The sequence below is a fragment of the Bombina bombina genome, chromosome 10, assembly GCF_027579735.1.
Source record: "Bombina bombina isolate aBomBom1 chromosome 10, aBomBom1.pri, whole genome shotgun sequence".
NCBI lineage: Eukaryota > Metazoa > Chordata > Amphibia > Anura > Bombinatoridae > Bombina > Bombina bombina.
In genome coordinates this window covers 193,025,789-193,047,428 of record NC_069508.1, presented here as the reverse complement: position 1 = coordinate 193,047,428, position 21,640 = coordinate 193,025,789, and the positions used below count along the sequence as shown (strand labels likewise).

The window sequence follows — 21,640 nt, the reverse complement described above, 5'->3', positions numbered from 1 at the left end:
AGGCACACCCATCGACTGCTAAGATACTCCTATATATATATATATATATATATATATATATATTAACCTTTTAATTGATTTTGTTTAGGAATTGTAACCATGAGATAATAATTTCCTAATTTGTGCTTCACATCAAGATCACAAATCCTCAAATGTGCTTAGTGTTAATCCTTATATTGGGTCCAGGGTGTGTTTATTTTAGAACATTAGGTCTACATACAAAAGACAGCACTTTGATGTAAGCGATCTTGTGTTTATGGCATCTGAGTTTTGGAATTAATGTCTCTATAAAAATAAGGTCAACTAAATGTAATTGTTTTTTATTTCTTCATAAAGGATCTTTACTCAGTCCCCAGAACTATTCTACCTCACGGTGCCTCGTTTCATGGTCATCTATTAACCCTTAATCTTACGTATGATTCTACCAAAGAAACATTTACCATCGAGGTAAGTTTGTTATCTAAACCAAAGTTTACTTGTTATGGGAGAAAAGTTACTAGTCCCCTCAATGTTAAAAATAGGAAAAAAGCTACATATTTTTACTTGTTCCAGCAATTTCGTCGTCATTGTTATTTCTAAGAATAATATATAAAATTATATTGATTATAATAGTGACAATAACAACATTTATGCTTACCTGATAAATTTCTTTCCGGGCATGGAGAGTCCACAACATCATTCCAATTACTAGAATGCAAAGAGCACCCCAGCAAAGCTGTTAAGTGTAACTTTCCTTACCCATAATCTCCAGTCATTCAGGTGAAGGAACATTGAAAAAGAAGAAACCCAAGGGTGAAAAAGGTGTCTGAGGTTTGCTAAAAAAAAACAAAAAAAACCTGCCGATTTATAATTTAAATGAGGGCGGGGTTGTGGACTCTCTATGTCCGGAAAGAAAGAAATTTATCAGGTAAGCATACATTTTGTTTTCTTTCCTATGACATGGAGAGTACACGTCGTCATTCCAATTACTAGTGGGAACCAATACCAAGCTAGAGGACACGGAATGAACAGGGAGGGAGAAAAAAGGCAGGAGGACCTAAACAGGCAAAAGTATCAAATTTATAGAATTTGGAAAAAGTATGCAGAGAGGACCATGTTGCCGCCTTGCAAATCTGTTCCACAGAAGCTTCATTTTTGAAAGCCCAAGAAGAGGAGACAGCTCTAGTGGAATGAGCCGTAATTCTCTCAGGAGGCTGCTGTCCAGCATTCTCATAAGCCAAACGTATCAAACTTCTCAACCAGAGAGACAGAGTAGTAGAAGTGGCCTTCTGACCCTTACGTTTTCCAGAGAAAACAACAATCAGGGCAGAAGATTTCCTAAAATCTTTAGTACCTTGTAAGTAAACTTTTAGAGCCCGCACAACATCCAAGCTATGCAAAAAGACGTTCCTTATGAGAAGGATTGGGACTAAAGAAAGAAGGAACAACAATTTCCTGATTAATGTTTCGATCCAGCACCACCTTTAGGAGAAACCCCAATTTAGTACGAAGGACCGCCTTATCTGCATGAAAAATAAGATACGGGGGATCACACTGCAGAGCTGAAAGCTCAGAGACTCTGCGAGTGGAAGAAATAGCAAGGAGAAAATAAACCTGCCAAGATAACAAATTTATATCCACAGCATGCATCGGCTCAAACGGAGCCTGCTGCAAAACTTTAAGAACTAGGTTAACCTCTTAACGACACGCGTCGTACAGGGTACGTCTTGCACAAACTGGTCTTTAAAGACCAGCGACGTACCCTGTACGACGTTGGGGTTGAAAGCGGCTGGAAGCAATCCTGATCGTTTCCAGACACTTTCCGGTTATTGTAGTGATGCCTCGATATCGAGGCATCACTGCAATAACATTTTTCCCCATCCGATGCAGAGAGAGCCACTCTGTGGCCCTCTCTGCACCGGACATCGATGCCGCGATTGTTGGTGGGTGGGAGCAGACGTGGGAGGCGGGTGGGCGGCGATCGATGGCTTACCGGTGGGCGGGATTGCTGGGGGGCGCGCACGGACGCGCGTGCACAGGGGAGGCGGGCGTGCACGTGCACGGGGAGGGAGCGGGTGGGAACCATTACACTATGGAACAGTGGTTTCTATTTAGAGGGAGAGAGGGGGGATAAATATGTTAATCAAAGGGATCTGGGAGGGGGTGGGGGTTTAGTCTTGGGGGGGGGGGGAAGATACACTACAGAAAAGTGGGGAAAAAATAAAAAATATACATTTTTTTTGTAAACTGGGTACTGGCAGACAGCTGCCAGTACCCAAGATGGCTCCCAATAATGTAGAGGGGGAGGGTTAGAGAGCTGTTTGGGGGGGGGGGGATCAGGGAGGTTTGGGGCTAAGAGGGATCCTACACAGCAGCATATGTAAATATGCTCCCGAAAAAAAAAGATACCTTTTATTTTAGTACTGGCAGACTTTCTGCCAGTACTTAAGATGGCGGGGACAATTGTGGGGTGGGGGAGGGAAGAGAGCTGTTTGGGAGGGATCAGTGGGTCTGATGTGTCAGGTGGGAGGCTGATCTCTACACTAAAGCTAAAATTAACCCTGCAAGCTCCCTACAAGATCCCTAATTAACCCCTTCACTGCTAGCCATAATACACGTGTGATGTGCAGCGGCATTTAGCAGCCTTCTAATTACCAAAAAGCATTGCCAAAGCCATATATGTCTGCTATTTCTGAACAAAGGGGATACCAGAGAAGCATTTACAACCATTTGTGCCATAATTGCACAAGCTGTTTGTAAATAATTTCAGTGAGAAACCTAAAATTGCGAAAAAAATTACGTTTTTTTTAAATTTGATCGCATTTGGCGGTGAAATGGTGGCATTAAATTTACCAAAATGGGCCTAGATCAATACTTTGGGTTGTCTACTACACTACACTAAAGCTAAAATTAACTCTACAAGCTCCCTACATGCTCCCTAATTAACCCCTTCACTGCTGGGCATAAAACACGTGTGGCGCGCAGTGGCATTTAGCAGCCTTCTAATTACCAAAAAGCAACGCCAAAGCCATATAAGTCTGCTATTTCTGAACAAAGGGGATCCCAGAGAAGCACTTTCAACCATTTATGCCATAATTGCACAAGTTGTTTGTAAATAATTTCTGTGAGAAACCTAAAGTTTGTGAAAAAGTTACCATTTTTTTTTTTATTTGATCGCATTTGGCGGTGAAATGGTGGCATGAAATATACCAAAATGGGCCTAGAGCAATACTTTGGGATGTCTTCTAAAAAAAAATATATACATGTCAAGGGATATTTAGGTATTCCCGACAGATATCAGGGTTCCAATGTAACTAGCGCTCATTTTGAAAAAAAGTGGTTTTGAAATAGCAAAGTGCTACTTGTATTTATGGCCCTATAACTTGCAAAAAAAGCAAAGAAGATGTAAACATTGGGTATTTCTAAACTCAGGACAAATTTTAGAAACTATTTAGCATGGTTGTTTTTTTGGTGGTTGTAGATGTTTAACAGATTTTGGGGGTCAAAGTTAGAAAAAGTGTGTTTTTTTCCATTTTTTCCTCATATTTTATAATATTTTTAATAGTAAATTATAAGATATGATGAAAATAATGGTATCTTTAGAAAGTCCATTTAGTGGCGAGAAAAACGGTATATAATATGTGTGGGTACAGTAAACGAGTAAGAGGAAAATTACAGCTAAACACAAACACTGCAGAAATGTAAAAATAGCCCTGGTCCTTAAGGGAAAGAAATTGAAAAATGGCCGTGTCCTTAAGGGGTTAAGGCTCCACGGGGGCGCAACAGGTTTAAACACAGGCCTGATTTTAACCAGGGTCTGAACAAAAGCTTGGACATCTGGTAAGTCTGACAGACGTTTGTGCAAAAGGATAGATTACGCAGAAATCTGACCCTTTAGAGTACTTACCGACAAACCCTTCTCCAGGCCATCCTGAAAAAAATATATAATCCGGGAAATCCGCACCCGGCTCCAGGACAACCCTTTAGATTCACACAAATAAAGATATTTACGGCATATCTTATTGTAAAGCTTGCGAGTAACCGGTTTGTGAGCCGGAAGCATAGCTTCAATGACCGCTTCAGAAAAACCACGTCTAGACAGAACTAGGCGTTCAATCTCCAAGCAGTCAGCTTCAGAGAATCTAGGTTTGGATGGAGGAAAGGACCCTTATTTAGAAGGTCCTTCCTCAGAGGTAACCTCCAAGGAGGTAGAGATGACATCCGAACCAGATCCTGTGAAGCCATGCAGGAGCTATTAGGATCACTGATGCACTCTCCTGTTTGATACGAGCAATTACTTGTGAAAGGAGAGCAACGGAGGAAACGGATAGGCCAGAGAGAACATCCAAGGAACCACTAGAACATCTATCAGAACGGCCTGAGGATCTCTTGACCTTGAACCGTACTTTGGAACCTTGGTGTTTTGGCGGGATGCCATCAGATCCAACTCTGGAACTCCCCACCTGAGGGTTATCTGAGATGGAGAGCCCACTCCCTGGGATGAAAAGTCTGTCTGCTCAGAAAGTCCGCCGCCCAGTTGTCCACACCTGGAATGTGGATGGCCGATAGAAGGCAGTTGTAATCTTCCACCCACTGCAGAATGCGAGTCACCTCCTTCATGGCTAAGGAACTCAGAGTCCCTCCCTGGTGGTTGATGTAAGCCACTGAGGTGATGTTGTCCGACTGAAATCTGAAAAACCGGACTAAAGACAGTTGAGGCCATGCTGATAGGGCATTGCAGATAGCTCTTAACTCCAAGATGTTTATGGGAAGTGAGGACTCTTCCCGAGACTACAGGCCCTGAGCCTTCAGAGAACACCAATCACCCAGGAAGGTCTCAGGAAGCAAGTGCCCTGAGACAGATGCTCCTGAGACATCCACCACAAGAGAGAGTCTCTTGTTAGGGGGTTTAGATTTATCCTCCGTGAGAAATCTGAATGGTCTCCGTTCCATTGACGGAGCATGCAAAGCTGCAGCGGTCGCAGATGGAACCGAGCAAAAGGGATGATGTCCATGGATTCCACCATCAGACCAATCATCTCCATGCACTGAGCCACTGATGGCCGAAAGGCAGGCTGGAGAGAAAGGCAGGAAGCAAGAAGTTTGGATTTTCTGACCTCCGTCAGGAAAATCTTCATGGACATGGAATCTATTATTGTCCCTAGAAAACACCCTGTTGTAGATGGAATTAGAGAACTCTTTACCAAATTCACCTTTTACCCATGGGAACGTAGAAAAGACAACAGCATCTCTGTATGAGATTGAGCTAGTTGAAAAGATGACGCCTGAACCAAGATGTTGTCTAGATAAGGCACCACAGCAATTCCCTGGGATCTGATCACTGCCAATAGTGCCCCCCAGAACCTTTGTGAATATTCTGTGAGCCGTGGCCAGACCAAATGGAAGCGCAACAAACTGGAGATGTTTGTCCAGAAAAGCAAACCTCAAAAACTGGTGATGTTCCCTGTGAATGGTAACATGAAGGTATGTGTCCTTCAGGTCTATAGTTGTCATAAATTGACCTTCCTGTACCAAAGGGAGATTGGAACGATTAGTTTCCATCTTGAAAGACTGGACCCTGAGAAATTTGTTGAGGCACTTGAGATCTAGGATTGGACGAAAAGTTCCCTCCTTTTTGGGGACCACAAATAGATTTGAATAGAATCCTAGACCTTGTTCCCTTAGAGGGACAGGTACAATAAGTCCCAGGCAGGATAGGTCCTTTACGCAATTTAAGAAGGCCTCCTTCTTTACCTGGTTTAAGGATAGTCTTGACAGGAGAAATCTGCCCCTTGGAGGGCAAGACTTGAATCCCATTCTGTAACCCTGGGATACTATATCCACAGCCCAAGGATCTGGCACATCGCGTATCCAGGCTTGACGAAAAAGAGAGAGCGTGCCCCCCCACCTGATCCGAACTTGAATCGGGGGCGGAACCTTCATGCTGATTTAGAATCAGCGGAAGGTTTCTTGTTCTGCTTTCCCTTATTCCAGGGCTGGCTGGATTTCCGAGTGGACCTGGATTGGTCTGGTGAAGAAGAGGAAGACTTTTGTCCCTTAAAGTTGCGAAAGGAACGAAAATTAGAAGTCTGACGACCCCTAGGTCTATTCTTCTTGTCCTGAGGTAGGAAAGAACCCTTTCCACCCGTAATCTCTGAAATGATTTCTGCCAGACCAGGTCCAAACAGAGTTTTACCCTTATAAGGTAAAGCCAAAAGCTTGGCCTTTGAAGAAACGTCAGCCGACTAGGACTTTAACCACAGAGCCCTGTGTGCTAGTACAGTGAAGCTAGACATCTTAGCTCCCAGTCTAATTATCTGCATGTTGGCTTCACAGATAAAGGTATTGGCTAATTTGAGAGATTTGATCCTACCTTTGATCTCCTCTACCAAAGTTTCTTCTGTAATAAGATCAGACAAGGCATCGCACCAATAAGATGCTGCTCCTGCAACCGTGGCGATACTCGCTGCAGGTTGCGACTATAATCCTTGATGTATATACATCCTTTTTTAAGCCTTTAGTTTCTTATTGATGGGATCCTTAAAAGAGCAACTATCCTATAGGAATGGTAGTTCTCTTAGCCAAAGTAGAAATAGCTCCTTCTACTTTAGGCACAGTGCGCCAAGAGTCGCGAGTAGAGTCAGCGACAGGAAACATCTTTTTAAAAACAGGGTAAGGGCAAAAAGGAACCCCTGGTTTATCCCATTCCTGACCAATAATTCCAACATCTTCCTTGGGACATGAAAAACCTCCTCATGGAAAATCATAAACTCTATCCAGTTTAGAAGACTTTGTGGGGTTGACAGCTACCAAAGGTTCAGAGTCGTCTAAAGTAGCTAGAACCTCCTTCAATAGTAACCAGAGGTGTTCAAGCTTAAATCTAAAATTACCCTCTTCAGATTCTGAAGATTTTTCTGCTAAAGTGTCAGAGTCTGAGATCTCATCTTCAGAAGCTACTGAAGTATTCTCCTCATCAAACATCTGAGAAAGATTGGCTAATGCAGACCTTGAGTCAGAAGCCTTAGTATCAGGCAGATGTTTAGATTTTCTCTTACGCTTACCCAATGAAGGGAAAACTGACAAAGGAAGAAATCTGAGCGGCAAAATCCCCAGGTAAATAAACACCCCCAGGAGGGATGAGAGGACACAGAAGGCACAGTATGAGAAACAATTAAGACATGGGACATTTGAGGAGAAAGCTGAGGCATGTCACGCACAGCATTATCCTGAGAGACAGTAGGCTCAGAAGGGAGTAATTCTTAAATTTTAAAGTCTTGGTTAAACAAGAGGAGCAAAATTGCATAGGTAAAACAATTTGGGCCTCTAAACAAAGTAATCCATGGAGATGGACTGATCTTGTTCTGAGTCCATGGCTAAGAGTTAACAAGTCCCACAAGTAATTGCAAAATTACAGAAATTAAGTGAATTCAAAAAAATTATGAATGAAAATTAATATATTAAATATAAAATTTTAATAATAAACATATAATTAAACTTTTAGAATAATAAAACACCTCAGACTGCCTGAGGCTCCTACCGCCAAAAGTAATTCCCCACTAGTAAGAGGAAAAACTGACTCCTTGAAGAGACCCTCTCCTCTTGAACAATCCAGCTAGAGTATGCAAATACAGCCGAAACTACAAGAGCTGGATTCTCTCCTCCTTAGAAAAAGTTACTGAGGTCGCAACGGCACCACTCCGCTACACTGGAAGTGCGGGTGTCACGTGAGCCTGGCTTAAAAAAAAAAGCGCAACATTCCTATGCAGAGAAAAAAATGTGCAAGTGAAAAAAGTCTAAAAACGTCTTTACTGTTTCATACCAATAAGCCCTAAACAGTCCAAAGCCTCATACATAGCCCCATAAGTTAATAATAAAGTGTATCCCTTACTATTTAACTCATTACATCCCTGTCAGGGTGTCAGGAATCAGACTGAGACGAGAAGTGCAAAAATAATCACACCTTTATTAATAGCAAAAAATAATAACAAGCCAAATAACAAGCCAGGAGTCAAAACCAGAGCTGGTAGTCAGACGAGCCGAGTCAGGAGCCAAAGCGAATAGTCAGACGAGCCGGAATCAGCAACAAGGAAAACAGAGTAAGGAACAAGCCAGGGATCAGGAACCAGGTAGGACGTCAGGCAGCCAGGTAATACACAGGAACTCTCACAAACAGGTCTGAGACAACGCAAAGGCAAAGCATACTGAACAGAGGCCCTTTAAATAATAAGTGATGACATCACAATTCTGAGACTGCATCCTGTCTCACACGGATGATGCACACCAGTCTGGCCATAAAAGGAAGTGCAGGAAATGAGCAGCATCCCCCACAATGCACCATAGTCAGGAAGAGAGGTGAGTAAATTGGCTGCCAGCAGCACATGGCAAACAAAACAGGGAAAAAACCCTGACAATCCCTTAGCCAAATGAGAACTTTCCCTCAAGTCTCATACTGAATAAAGATTAAATATACTGTTTCCATATTTAGTGTGCCAATATATATTGTCCCCATATAAATCCTTAATTAAATAAGGATTATTATATCCCTTAGATAAAAAAGGATCTGATAAAGAGGGTTAACCTCTTAAGTGCTGCTGTCCTTCTGTACCTAGAAGGCAAAGGAACTTACTTTAGATCCAACTACATAATAGATGGTGATCCTTAGGTGTTCCAGGCACTTTGCTCCCTATCATGGACCTGTAGGAATAGAAAGAACAGAGTAACTAACTCTGGCTTTCCACAAATGGGTTGCAAAGTGTTAAAAGTAAAGCAAAGACTTCCTCGCTCCCTTTTAACTGCTAAAAGCCACAACTACTCTTACTCAAGAGATTGACCTGGACACAACTAGACCCCAATCCTTGCTTGCAGGGAAAAATACCCATAAAAGGATTAATTTCTTCAGACACCAACTTCGCACAACCTCCATTGACAGAGGCAAAGAGAATGACTGGGGATTATGGGTAAGGGAAGTTACACTTAACAGCTTTGCTGGGGTGCTCTTTGCCTCCTCCTGCTGGCTAGCAGTTGAATATCCCACTAGTAATTGGAATGACGTTGTGGAGTCTCCATGTCATAGGAAAGAAAATGAAAATTATTACTCGTATTCTAATTAATAATGATATGAGGAGTAATAATAATTATCATTGTTCTAATTAAAAAACATTTTACTGCTTTTTAAAGGGGCCTAGATATACCTAGATATAGAATACATACATTTTGCATTTATTTTGCTAAAGCTATTCGCTGTATTGTAAATCAGTGATTTATTAATATATTTAGAACATTTAAATTAGTTAAAGGGCCATAATACCCAAATGTTTAAAGTTTGAAAGTGATGCAGCATAGCTGTAAAAAGCTGACTAGAAAATATCACCTGAACATCTCTATGTAAAAAAGAAAGATGGTTTATCTCAAAAGTTTCTCAGTAGCCACATCCCATTGTAAAGGACTTCTAAGCAGCAAATCAGTTTGTCTGTCCCAGGACAGCGGAAGGAGCGAGCTTACGTGCACTCATTTTATTTCTCTATTCAGCTTAAGAAAGTTTACAATGAAATCTCATGAGAGTTAAGTGAAATCTCATGAGATCACAGTAGTTAAAGGGACAGTTTACTCAAAAATTTTCTCACCTTTAATTTGGTCCCAATGATCCACTTTACCTGCTGGAGTGTATTAAATGGTTTACAAGTAGCTCCTTTACCCTTATATTGGCATTTGAAATTGTTAATTTAGCATGTGGTATCACCACCTATTCTGAAAGTTTGTGGCCGCAGGTCCAAGCTATAGATAAGCTTTGTAAACACAGCCAGCAGAAGAAATTACACTCCCAGTGTGATAAAGCAGAGATAAGGTGATAAAATGTTGATTTTCCATTGTTCTCTCAAAGTATTGGTGATTGTTTTAAGGACAGATATAAGATAAAGAAGAAGGTATATGTGCACAATGTGATACAGTAATGAGATCTGATTATACCTACAAGCTCAACCCATTTTATTAGGCTGTGGCTTCAAAACACAAAATCAGAGCTTTAATATACAGAAATAAACCTTAAAAAGCTCATTTTCACACATTGTTTACTCTGCAGTTGGTAAAAAAAGCAATTGTAAAGACATTAAGGGAAAAACTATTTTACAGTATACTGTCCCTTTAATGACCTCAGCACTGTTGATGCTGATTGGCTGCTGTTCATTTCTTCATTTTTTATTTTTTTTTACCTGCAGCTGGGCAGCAGCTGAGTATAACTTTTTACACAGAACTTACTCTGCTGAGCTGAGGAAATTGTGAGGTAAAATATCTTCCTTTTTTACATAGAGATGCTCAGGTGATATTTTCCAGTCGGCTTTTTACAGTTATACTGCATCAGTTTCAAGTGGTTTATCTTCTGAGTATTATGTCCCTTTAATACTCTTACCAGTCCCAAATATTTCTGAGCACAGATGTGCCCGTTAAAATGACTCCCTTACATTAGACCTATAAAATACAACTTGTTATGAAAGAACATAAGATTGTCAGCTGATAAGCTTTATGTGTAACCCTGTGGGCTATTTCTTTTGTGCTTATCTTTGGAACAATATTTTTTCTCTTTTGAAGGCACATAGCAATGAAACAGTAGGGAGTATTCGCTGGAAGATTGCAAAACATCTGAATTGTCCGGTGGAAAATATGCAAATATTTGCAAATGAAAGTTTGGTAAGAAATAAAACCAGTAAATGCCTTTATAATTCACCTGTCTAGATTCTCAAAAAACTTGAATTGAAATATCTCCATCTGTGTAATTTTACCGTACTTAACACAACCATCTGCTTTATTTAAGTTGACAGTAAATAAAGATCAAAAGTTGCTCCATCAACTGGGTTTTTCCGATGAGCAATCACTGACCGTGAAGACTTTGGGAAGTGGAACTCCCTCTGGAAGCTCTTCAGAGGTCTCTTCCAGTGCTAGCGGTGGTGTTTTCAGTTCTTCATATGCCATGGAACAGGCAAGCCCTTAATGTTGTAGCATATCCTGTGCGTGTAGTCACCTGCATGTCTATATTTATAATGTACTTAAAGGGACAGTCTAGTCAAAATTACATTTTCATGATTCAGATAGGGCATGTAATTTTAAACAACTTTCCAATTTACTTTTATCATCAAATTTGCTTTGTTCTTTCTGTATTCTTTGTTGAAAGCTAAACCTAGGTAGGCTCATATACTAATTTCTAAGCCCTTGAAGGCCACTTGTTTTCTCATTGCATTTGGACAGTTTTTCACAGCTAGACATCACTAGTTCATGTCTGCCATATATATAACGTGCTCATTCCCTTGGAGTTACATAGTAGCACTGATTGGCTAAAATGCAAGTCTATCAAAAGAACTAAAATAAGGGCAGGCTGCAGAGGCTTAGATACAAGGTAATCACAGAGGTAAAAAGTGTATTATAAACGTGTTGGTTATGCAAAACTGCGGAATGGGTAATAAAGGGATTATCTATTTCTAAACAATAAAAATTCAAAAGTAGACTGTCCCTTTAATTGTAACTTGGTCTACACTGTCCAATTTTAAATTTGCATTTGTAGCACAAAGACTGATTGGTGTTCTTTAGGGAGAATAATTGAAATAACCATATTGTACCATTTAGATACACATTTTATTTAGTTTTATATTAATCTATAATTATTTGTTTATACCTCCACATGAAAAAGCAGGAATGTAAGCTTAGGAGCCATACCATTTTTGGTTCAGGACCCTGGGTAGCGCTTGCTGAGTGTAGCCACCAATCAGCAAGCACTATTTAGCTGCTGAACCAAAAATGAGCCAGCTTCTAAGCTTACATTCCTGCTTTTTCAAATAAAGATACCAAGAGAGAGAAGAAAAATTAATAGGAGTAAATTAGAAAGTTGCTTAAAATTGCTGCTCTATCTGAATCATGAGAGAGAAAAAAATGGGTTTCATATCCCTTTAAGTCCATTTATTCCGTTCCAGAATCTGTTACAGTGAAATGTCCATTTGTTTTATAATTTGGTGTTTTTTAAAAAAAAAAAACTTCTATTTTGTTTTTAATTTATGGACAAACTACAGTCTTATGATTATTTATTTTATTAAAATATTCACAGCTTCCATTTTTTGTTTCTGGATCTTTTAATAATAGCTTTTTTCCTCTATGTAATGTTCAGGAGAAGTCGCTTCCTGGAGTGGTGATGGCCCTTGTATGTAATGTCTTTGATATGCTTTACCAACTTGCCAACCTGGAAGAGCCAAGGTACAGATCTTGTATTGCATTTATATTACTGCAGCTCGGCTGATTTGACTCAAATAAGATACAACATTGCTATTTATTAACGGTTTGTTTAGTTTCCATTAGTGTAAAAGTAATTCTGAAAAGATATGTTTTAATACTTTGTTTTAAAGTGAAGGTCATTTTTGATGAATTAGTGCCCGGTTTTTTATAATCCTATTAAAAACAAGGGCACTTTAATTCATGAAAATTGACGTTTCACTCTTTCTTCAAAAACGTACCTTTCCATTCTGTCAGCCGCTCCAGTGATTCCCACGGCCGCCAGAAGCCTCTGCAGACGTCAGAAATGACGAATCCGGCTTCCTCCAATCACGGCTTCCACCCTGGGGGAATCTTGGCCTGATGCAACGCTGTGATTAGAGGAAGCCGGAATCGTCATTTTGGACCCGTGAAGACGGTTTGCAACAGGCGGAGAAAGTGCTGGAGCAGCTGCAAGGATTAAAAGGTAAGTTTTTGAAGAAAACAAGTGAAATGTCAAGTTTGATGAATTAAAGTGCCCTTGTTTTAATAGGATTATTAAAAACCGGGCGCTAATTCATCAAAATTGACCTTCACGTTAAATACTAAAACCTTAGTATTGTGTGTTTTGTCTTTGAGATCCTTTAAAGGTACATAAAACAAGTTGGGATAGCGTCAAAATATAGTAAGTACTTTAATTACTTTGCCTGCAAATTTATACTGCAGTGCCTCACCATTAACCCTTTCTTTTAAGTTTCTGAATTGCACGGTTCTAACTCCCCCCACACAATTACTTTTATGGTTGCATATATATCCACTATTGATATAGTAGAATATAAGATTTAAACGGTCATTATCTGCTGGAGCCTGCCTAGAAGCAAATAAGCTGCTGTGAACTCAGTTGAAATACAATGCCTGTGTTCCTGATGGAAAACGCTGATAAGGGGGGTGGATCAGACTACTCCAGCCAGCATTGCTTTGTAGGCAATTTTGCTTATTTTTGAAAATTATTTTAAAATACTTGCCAGCATTTAAAAAAAATAAAAAAAAATTATGCAAACTATTTTTACTTAATTAGCCCTTTTAGGATATGCACAGATCTCAACGTGTTTTATGGCACTTTAATGTTTAATAGTTATGGAAATAAGTATCAGAACAGACAAAAATACATTATGCCAGAATCTCTCCTGCTCCCTAGTAAAACCTTTTCTCTTTGTAGGATAACTGTGCGAGTCCGGAAGCTTTTAGTATTGATACCAACAGACCCTGCTGTTCAGGAGGCGCTTGACCAGCTGGATTCACTGGGAAGAAAGGTACATCTTGTATACTTTACTCTTTATAATCACAGGTTTCTTTCATGTAATTAGCAAGAGTCCATGAGCTAGTGACGTATGGGATATATATTCCTACCAGGAGGGGCAAAGTTTCCCAAACCTCAAAATGCCTACAAATACACCCCTCACCACACCCACAAATCAGTTTTTACAAACTTTGCCTCCTATGGAGGTGGTGAAGTAAGTTTGTGCTAGATTCTACGTTGATATGCGCTCCGCAGCAGGTTGGAGCCCGGTTTTCCTCTCAGCGTGCAGTGAATGTCAGAGGGATGTGAGGAGAGTATTGCCTATTTGAATCCAATGATCTCCTTCTACGTGGGTCTATTTCATAGGTTCTCTGTTATCGGTCGTAGAGATTCATCTCTTACCTCCCTTTTCAGATCGACGATATACTCTTATATATATATATACCATTACCTCTGCTGATTTTAGTTTCAGTACTGGTTTGGCTTTCTACAACATGTAGATGAGTGTCCTGGGGTAAGTAAGTCTTATTTTCTGTGACACTCTAAGCTATGGTTGGGCACTTTTTTATAAAGTTCTAAATATATGTATTCAAACATTTATTTGCCTTGACTCAGGATGTTCAACATTCCTTATTTCAGACAGTCAGTTTCATATTTGGGGTAATGCATTTGAATCAATAATTTTTTTCTTACCTTAAAAATTTGACTTTTTCCCTGTGGGCTGTTAGGCTCGCGGGGGCTGAAAATGCTTCATTTTATTGCGTCATTCTTGGCACGGACTTTTTTGGTGCAAATTTTTTTTTCTGTTTCCGGCGTCATACGTGTTGCCGGAAGTTGCGTCATTTTTGACGTTCTTTTGCGCCAAAAGTGTCGGCGTTCCAGATGTGGCATCATTTTTGGGCGCCAAAAGCATTTAGGCGCCAAATAATGTGGGCGTCTTATATGGCGCTAAAAAAATATGGGCGTCACCTTTGTCTCCACATTATTTAAGTCTCATTATTTATTGCTTCTGGTTGCTAGAAGCTTGTTCACTGGCATTTTTTCCCATTCCTGAAACTGTCATTTAAGGAATTTGATCAATTTTGCTTTATATGTTGTTTTTTCTATTACATATTGCAAGATGTCCCACGTTGCAACTGAGTCAGAAGATACTTCTGGAAAATCGCTGCCTGGTGCTGGAGCTACCAAAGCTAAGTGTATCTGCTGTAAACTTTTGGTAGCTGTTCCTCCAGCTGTTGTTTGTATTGAATGTCATGACAAACTTGTTAATGCAGATAATATTTCCTTTAGTAAAGTTCTTTACCTGTTGCTGTTCCGTCAACATCTAATACTCAGAGTGTTCCTGATAACATAAGAGATTTTGTTTCTAAATCCATTAAGAAGGCTATGTCTGTTATTCCTCCTTCTAGTAAACATAAAAAGTCTTTTAAAACTTCTCATTGTCCAGATGAATTTTTAAATGAACATAATCATTCTGATAATGGTTCTTCTGGTTCAGAGGATTCTGTCTCAGAGGTTGATGCCGATAAATCTTCATATTTATTTAAAATGGAATTTATTCGTTCTTTACTTAAAGAAGTCCTAATTGCATTAGAAATTGAGGATTCTGGTCCTCTTGATACTAAATCTAAACGTTTAGATAAGGTTTTTAAATCTCCTGTAGTTATTCCAGAAGTTTTTCCTGTTCCTGGTACTATTTCTGAAGTAATTTCCAGGGAATGGAATAATTTGGGCAATTCATTTACTCCTTCTAAACGTTTTAAGCAATTATATCCTGTGCCATCTGACAGATTAGAGTTTTGGGACAAAATCCCTAAGGTTGATGGGGCTGTCTCTACTCTTGCTAAGCGTACTACTATTCCTACGGCAGATGGTACTTCCTTTAAGGATCCTTTAGATAGGAAAATTGAATCCTTTCTAAGAAAAGCTTATTTGTGTTCAGGTAATCTTCTTAGACCTGCTATATCTTTGGCGGATGTTGCTGCAGCTTCAACTTTTTGGTTGGAAGCTTTAGCGCAACAAGTATCAGATCATAATTCTCATAGCATTATTATTCTTCTTCAACATGCTAATAATTTTATTTGTGATGCCATCTTTGATCTCATTAGAGTTGATGTCAGGTATATGTCTCTAGCTATTTTAGCTAGAAGAGCTTTATGGCTTAAAACTTGGAATGCTGATATGTCTTCTAAGTCTACTCTGCTTTCCCTTTCTTTCCAGGGTAATAAATTATTTGGTTTTCAGTTGGATTCTATTATCTCAACTGTTACTGGAGGGAAAGGAACTTTTTTACCACAGGATAAAAAATCTAAAGGTAAATTCAGGTCTAATGATCGTTTTCGTTCCTTTCGTCACAACAAGGAACAAAAGCCTGATCCTTCATCCTCAGGAGCGGTATCAGTTTGGAAACCATCTCCAGTCTGGAATAAATCCAAGCCTTTTAGAAAATCAAAGCCAGCTCCTAAGTCCACATGAAGGTGCGGCCCTCATTCCAGCTCAGCTGGTAGGGGGCAGATTACGTTTTTTCAAAGAAATTTGGATCAATTCCGTTCACAATCTTTGGATTCAGAACATTGTTTCAGAAGGGTACAGAATTGGCTTCAAGATAAGACCTCCTGCAAAGAGATTTTTTCTTTCCCGTGTCCCGGTAAATCCAGCGAAGGCTCAAGCATTTCTGAAATGTGTTTCAGATCTAGAGTTGGCTGGAGTAATTATGCCAGTTCCAGTTCTGGAACAGGGGCTGGGGTTTTATTCAAATCTCTTCATTGTACCAAAGAAGGAGAATTCCTTCAGACCAGTTCTGGATCTAAAAATATTGAATTGTTATGTAAGGATACCAACATTCAAAATGGTAACTATAAGGACTATCCTGCCTTTTGTTCAGCAAGGGCATTGTATGTCTACAATAGATTTACAGGATGCATATCTGCATATTCCGATTCATCCAGATCACTTTCAGTTTCTGAGATTCTCTTTCCTAGACAAGCATTACCAGTTTGTGGCTCTGCCGTTTGGCCTAGCAACAGCTCCAAGAATTTTTACAAAGGTTCTCGGTGCCCTTCTGTCTGTAATCAGAGAACAGGGTATTGTGGTATTTCCTTATTTGGACGATATCTTGGTACTTGCTCAGTCTTCACATTTAGCAGAATCTCATACGAATCGACTTGTGTTGTTTCTTCAAGATCATGGTTGGAGGATCAATTTACTAAAAAGTTCATTGATTCCTCAGACAAGGGTAACCTTTTTGGGTTTCCAGATAGAGTCATGGACACTGAATCTATCTTTGACAGACAAGAGAGGTCTAAAATTGATATCAGCTTGTCGAAACCTTCAGTCACAATCATTCCCTTCGGTAGCCTTATGCATGGAAATTCTAGGTCTTATGACTGCTGCATCGGACGCGATCCCCTTTGCTCGTTTTCACATGCAACCTCTTCAGCTCTGTATGCTGAACCAGTGGTGCAGGGATTACACAAAGATATCTCAATTAATATCTTTAAAACCGATTGTACGACACTCTCTGACGTGGTGGACCGACCATCATCGTTTAGTTCAGGGGGCTTCTTTTGTTCTTCCGACCTGGACTGTAATTTCAACAGATGCAAGTCTTACAGGTTGGGGAGCTGTGTGGGGGTCTCTGACGGCACAAGGGGTTTGGGAATCTCAGGAGGTGAGATTACCGATCAATATTTTGGAACTCCGTGCAATTTTCAGAGCTCTTCAGTTTTGGCCTCTTCTAAAGAGAGAATCGTTTATTTGTTTTCAGACAGACAATGTCACAACTGTGGCATACGTCACTCATCAAGGAGGGACTCACAGTCCTCTAGCTATGAAAGAAGTATCTCGAATTCTGGTTTGGGCGGAATCCAGCTCCTGTCTAGTTTCTGCGGTTCATATCCCAGGTATAGACAATTGGGAAGCGGATTATCTCAGTCGCCAAACGTTGCATCCGGGCGAATGGTCTCTTCACCCAGAGGTATTTCTTCAGATTGTTCAAATGTGGGGACTTCCAGAAATAGATCTGATGGCCTCTCTTCTAAACAAGAAACTTCCCAGGTATCTGTCCAGATCCAGGGATCCTCAAGCGGAAGCAGTGGATGCATTGTCACTTCCTTGGAAGTATCATACTGCCTATATGTTTCCGCCTCTAGTTCTTCTTCCAAGAGTGATCTCCAAGATTCTGAAGGAATGCTCGTTTGTTCTGCTGGTAGCTCCAGCATGGCCTCACAGGTTTTGGTATGCGGATCTTGTCCGGATGGCTTCTTGCCAACCGTGGACTCTTCCGTTAAGACCAGACCTTCTGTCGCAAGGTCCTTTTTTCCATCAGGATCTCAAATCCTTAAATTTAAAGGTATGGAGATTGAACGCTTGATTCTTAGTCAAAGAGGTTTCTCTGACTCTGTGATTAATACTATGTTACAGGCTCGTAAATCTGTATCTAGGGAGATATATTATAGAGTCTGGAAGACTTATATTTCTTGGTGTCTTTCTCATCATTTTTCCTGGCATTCTTTTAGAATTCCGAGAATTTTGCAGTTTCTTCAGGATGGTTTGGATAAAGGTTTGTCTGCAAGTTCCTTGAAAGGACAAATCTCTGCTCTTTCTGTTCTTTTTCACAGAAAGATTGCTAATCTTCCTGATATTCATTGTTTTGTACAAGCTTTGGTTCGTATAAAACCTGTCATTAAGTCAATTTCTCCTCCTTGGAGTTTGAATTTGGTTCTGGGGGCTCTTCAAGCTCCTCCGTTTGAACCTATGCATTCATTGGACCTTAAATTACTTTCTTGGAAAGTTTTGTTCCTTTTGGCCATCTCTTCTGCCAGAAGAGTTTCTGAATTATCTGCTCTTTCTTGTGAGTCTCCTTTTCTGATTTTTCACCAGGATAGGGCGGTGTTGCGAACTTCTTTTGAATTTCTACCTAAGGTTGTGAATTCCAACAACATTAGTAGAGAAATTGTGGTTCCTTCATTATGTCCTAATCCTAAGAATTCTAAGGAGAAATCATTGCATTCTTTGGATGTAGTTAGAGCTTTGAAATATTATGTTGAAGCTACTAAGACTTTCCGAAAGACTTCTAGTCTATTTGTTATCTTTTCCGGTTCTAGGAAAGGTCAGAAGGCCTCTGCCATTTCTTTGGCATCTTGGTTGAAATCTTTAATTCATCATGTTTATGTCGAGTCGGGTAGAACTCCGCCTCAAAGGATTACAGCTCATTCTACTAGGTCAGTTTCTACTTCCTGGGCGTTTAGGAATGAAGCTTCGGTTGATCAGATTTGCAAAGCAGCAACTTGGTCTTCTTTGCATACTTTTACTAAATTCTACCATTTTGATGTGTTTTCTTCTTCTGAAGCGGTTTTTGGTAGAAAAGTACTTCAGGCAGCTGTTTCAGTTTGAATCTTCTGCTTATATTTTCATTTTCAATTTAAACTTTATTTTGGGTGTGGATTATTTTTCAGCGGAATTGGCTGTCTTTATTTTATCCCTCCCTCTCTAGTGACTCTTGCGTGGAAAGATCCACATCTTGGGTAGTCATTATCCCATACGTCACTAGCTCATGGACTCTTGCTAATTACATGAAAGAAAACATAATTTATGTAGGAACTTACCTGATAAATTCATTTCTTTCATATTAGCAAGAGTCCATGAGGCCCACCCTTTTTGTGGTGGTTATGATTTTTTTTATATAAAGCACAATTATTCCAATTCCTTATTTTTTATGCTTTCGCACTTTTTTCTTATCACCCCACTTCTTGGCTATTTGTTAAACTGATTTGTGGGTGTGGTGAGGGGTGTATTTGTAGGCATTTTGAGGTTTGGGAAACTTTGCCCCTCCTGGTAGGAATGTATATCCCATACATCACTAGCTCATGGACTCTTGCTAATATGAAAGAAATGAATTTATCAGGTAAGTTCCTACATAAATTATGTTTTTTTCACTGTAAAAGCGATCAAATTGTGGAACTCATTGCCTAAGGAGGGAGTGAATGCCAATACCTTAGATTTATTAAAAAAATGGCTTAGAAACATTTTCGGATAGAAACAGAATTCAGGGATTTTTTGTGTTAAATGTATCCCCTTTTTAAGGTGAATAAAGGGACAGTATACTGTAAAAATGTTTTTCCCTTAATGTGTTTCCAATAACTTTTTTTACCAGCTGCATAGTATAAAATGTATGAGATTTGCTTTTTTAAGGTTTATTTGTGTATATGAATTAGCCGATTTTGTGTTTTGAAGCCACAGTCTAATAAAATGGTTTGAGCTTGTAAGTATAATCAGATCTCATTACTTTATCACATTGTGTACAAATACCTGCTTCTTTATCTTATATCTCTCCTTAAACCTATCACCAATACTTGGAGAGAACAATGAAAAATTAACATTTTATTACCTTATCTCTTCTATAACCCACTGAGTCTAGTTTCTTCTGCTGGCTGTATTAACATAGCTTGGCCTTGAGGCCAAAAACTTTCAGGATGGGTGGGGATACCACAGGCTAAATAAACTAATTCAAATGCCAATATAAGGGTAATGGAAATACTTGTAAACAATTTAATACACTCCAGCAGGTAAAGTGAATCATTGGGAACAAATTAAAGGGGAGAATTTTTTTTTGAGTAAACTGTCCCTTTAAGTTATGCTCTATTCGAGCTTTTATTCTAAATCAGGTAGGATCTGTATAGGTTTAACTTGATTGGCTTCTGTCTCAACCTCATCTACTATTACTATGTTATGAATTTATATTTGATTACTATCAGATCATGTAAAGAAATTAATTTACTTTTAGTAAAAGTTTATTTAAATACAAACACTTAAAAGGGAAGTTTTGAAACGAAAACCTTTATGAAACAAAGAATGTTAAGTATTTGTATGTGCTTCCATGTCATTTCTTTCATGTAATTGGCAAGAGTCCATGAGCTAGTGACGTATGGGATATACAATCCTACCAATAGGGGCAAAGTTTCCCAAACCTCAAAATGACTATAAATACACCCCTCACCACACCCACAACTCAGTTTTACAAACTTTGCCTCCTATGGAGGTGGTGAAGTAAGTTTGTGCTAAGATTTCTATGTTGATATGACCTTCTCAGCTCTTTTAAAGCCTGATTCCTCTGAGTACAGTGAATGTCGGAGGGATGTGAAGGGATTACCACCTATTGAATGCAATGGTCTTCCTCATGGGGATCTATTTCATAGGTTCTCTCATCGGTCGTAGAGATTCATCTCTTACCTCCCTTTTCAGATCGACGATATACTCTCATGTTCCATTACCTCTACTGATAACTGTTTCAGTACTGGTTTGGCTATCTGCTATATGTGGATGGGTGTCTTTTAGTAAGTATGTTTTCATTTACTTAAGACACTCTCAGCTATGGTTTGGCCCTTTATATATAAAGTTCTAAATATATGTATGTACTTATATTTGCCATGATTCAGGTTTTCAGTATATTTCCTTTTTTGCAGACTGTCAGTTTCATATCTGGGAAATGCATTTTTTAAGAATTTTTTCTTACCTGGGGTTTAGTCTTTTTCAAATTGCGGGCTGTTAGGCTTGCAAGAGCGCAGAATGCTAAAATTTATTGCGTCATTCTTGGCGCAAGATTTTTTTGGTGCGAAAGTTCATTAGTTGACGCAAATTCGTCATTTCCGGCCTCGTAGTTGGCGCCGTCATCTATGACGCTAGTGTTTCGTTCCGGACGTTTTTGGCGCCAAAAAATATTTTTCTGTTTGTGGTGCATCATTTTCATTATTTAAGACTACATTCCTTTTGCCTCTGGCCTTTTTTCTATGTCATAGGGCTATGCGGTTTGCATTTTTTCCCATTCCTGAAACTGTCATATAAGGAAATTGATAATTTTGCTTTATATGGTGTTTTTTCTCTTACATACTGCAAGATGTCTCAATCTGATCCTGTCTCAGAATCTACTGCTGGGAATCCTGCTGCCTGATATCGGTTCTACCAAAGCTAAGTGCATTTGTTGTAAACTTGTGGAGACTATACCTCCAGCTGTGGTTTGTAATAGTTGTCATGATAAACTTTTACATGCAGATGATGTTTCCATCAGTAGTAGTTCATTACCTGTTGCTGGTCCATCAACATCTAATGCTCAGGATATTCCTGTAAATTTAAGAG

The 21,640-nt window shown here is 39.4% G+C and overlaps 1 protein-coding gene across 1 annotated transcript in view; it reads left to right on the top strand.

The window, feature by feature from the left end:
- Positions 1 to 21,640, top strand: part of LOC128640795 (ubiquitin carboxyl-terminal hydrolase 24) — a 385,043-nt gene that overhangs the window by 103,514 nt on the left and 259,889 nt on the right. Inside the window, exons 13-17 of the mRNA XM_053693215.1 lie at positions 337 to 447; positions 10,564 to 10,662; positions 10,787 to 10,951; positions 12,128 to 12,213; positions 13,427 to 13,520. Coding sequence (XP_053549190.1) covers positions 337 to 447; positions 10,564 to 10,662; positions 10,787 to 10,951; positions 12,128 to 12,213; positions 13,427 to 13,520 — 555 coding nt within the window. The remainder of the gene's footprint in view (positions 1 to 336; positions 448 to 10,563; positions 10,663 to 10,786; positions 10,952 to 12,127; positions 12,214 to 13,426; positions 13,521 to 21,640) is intronic.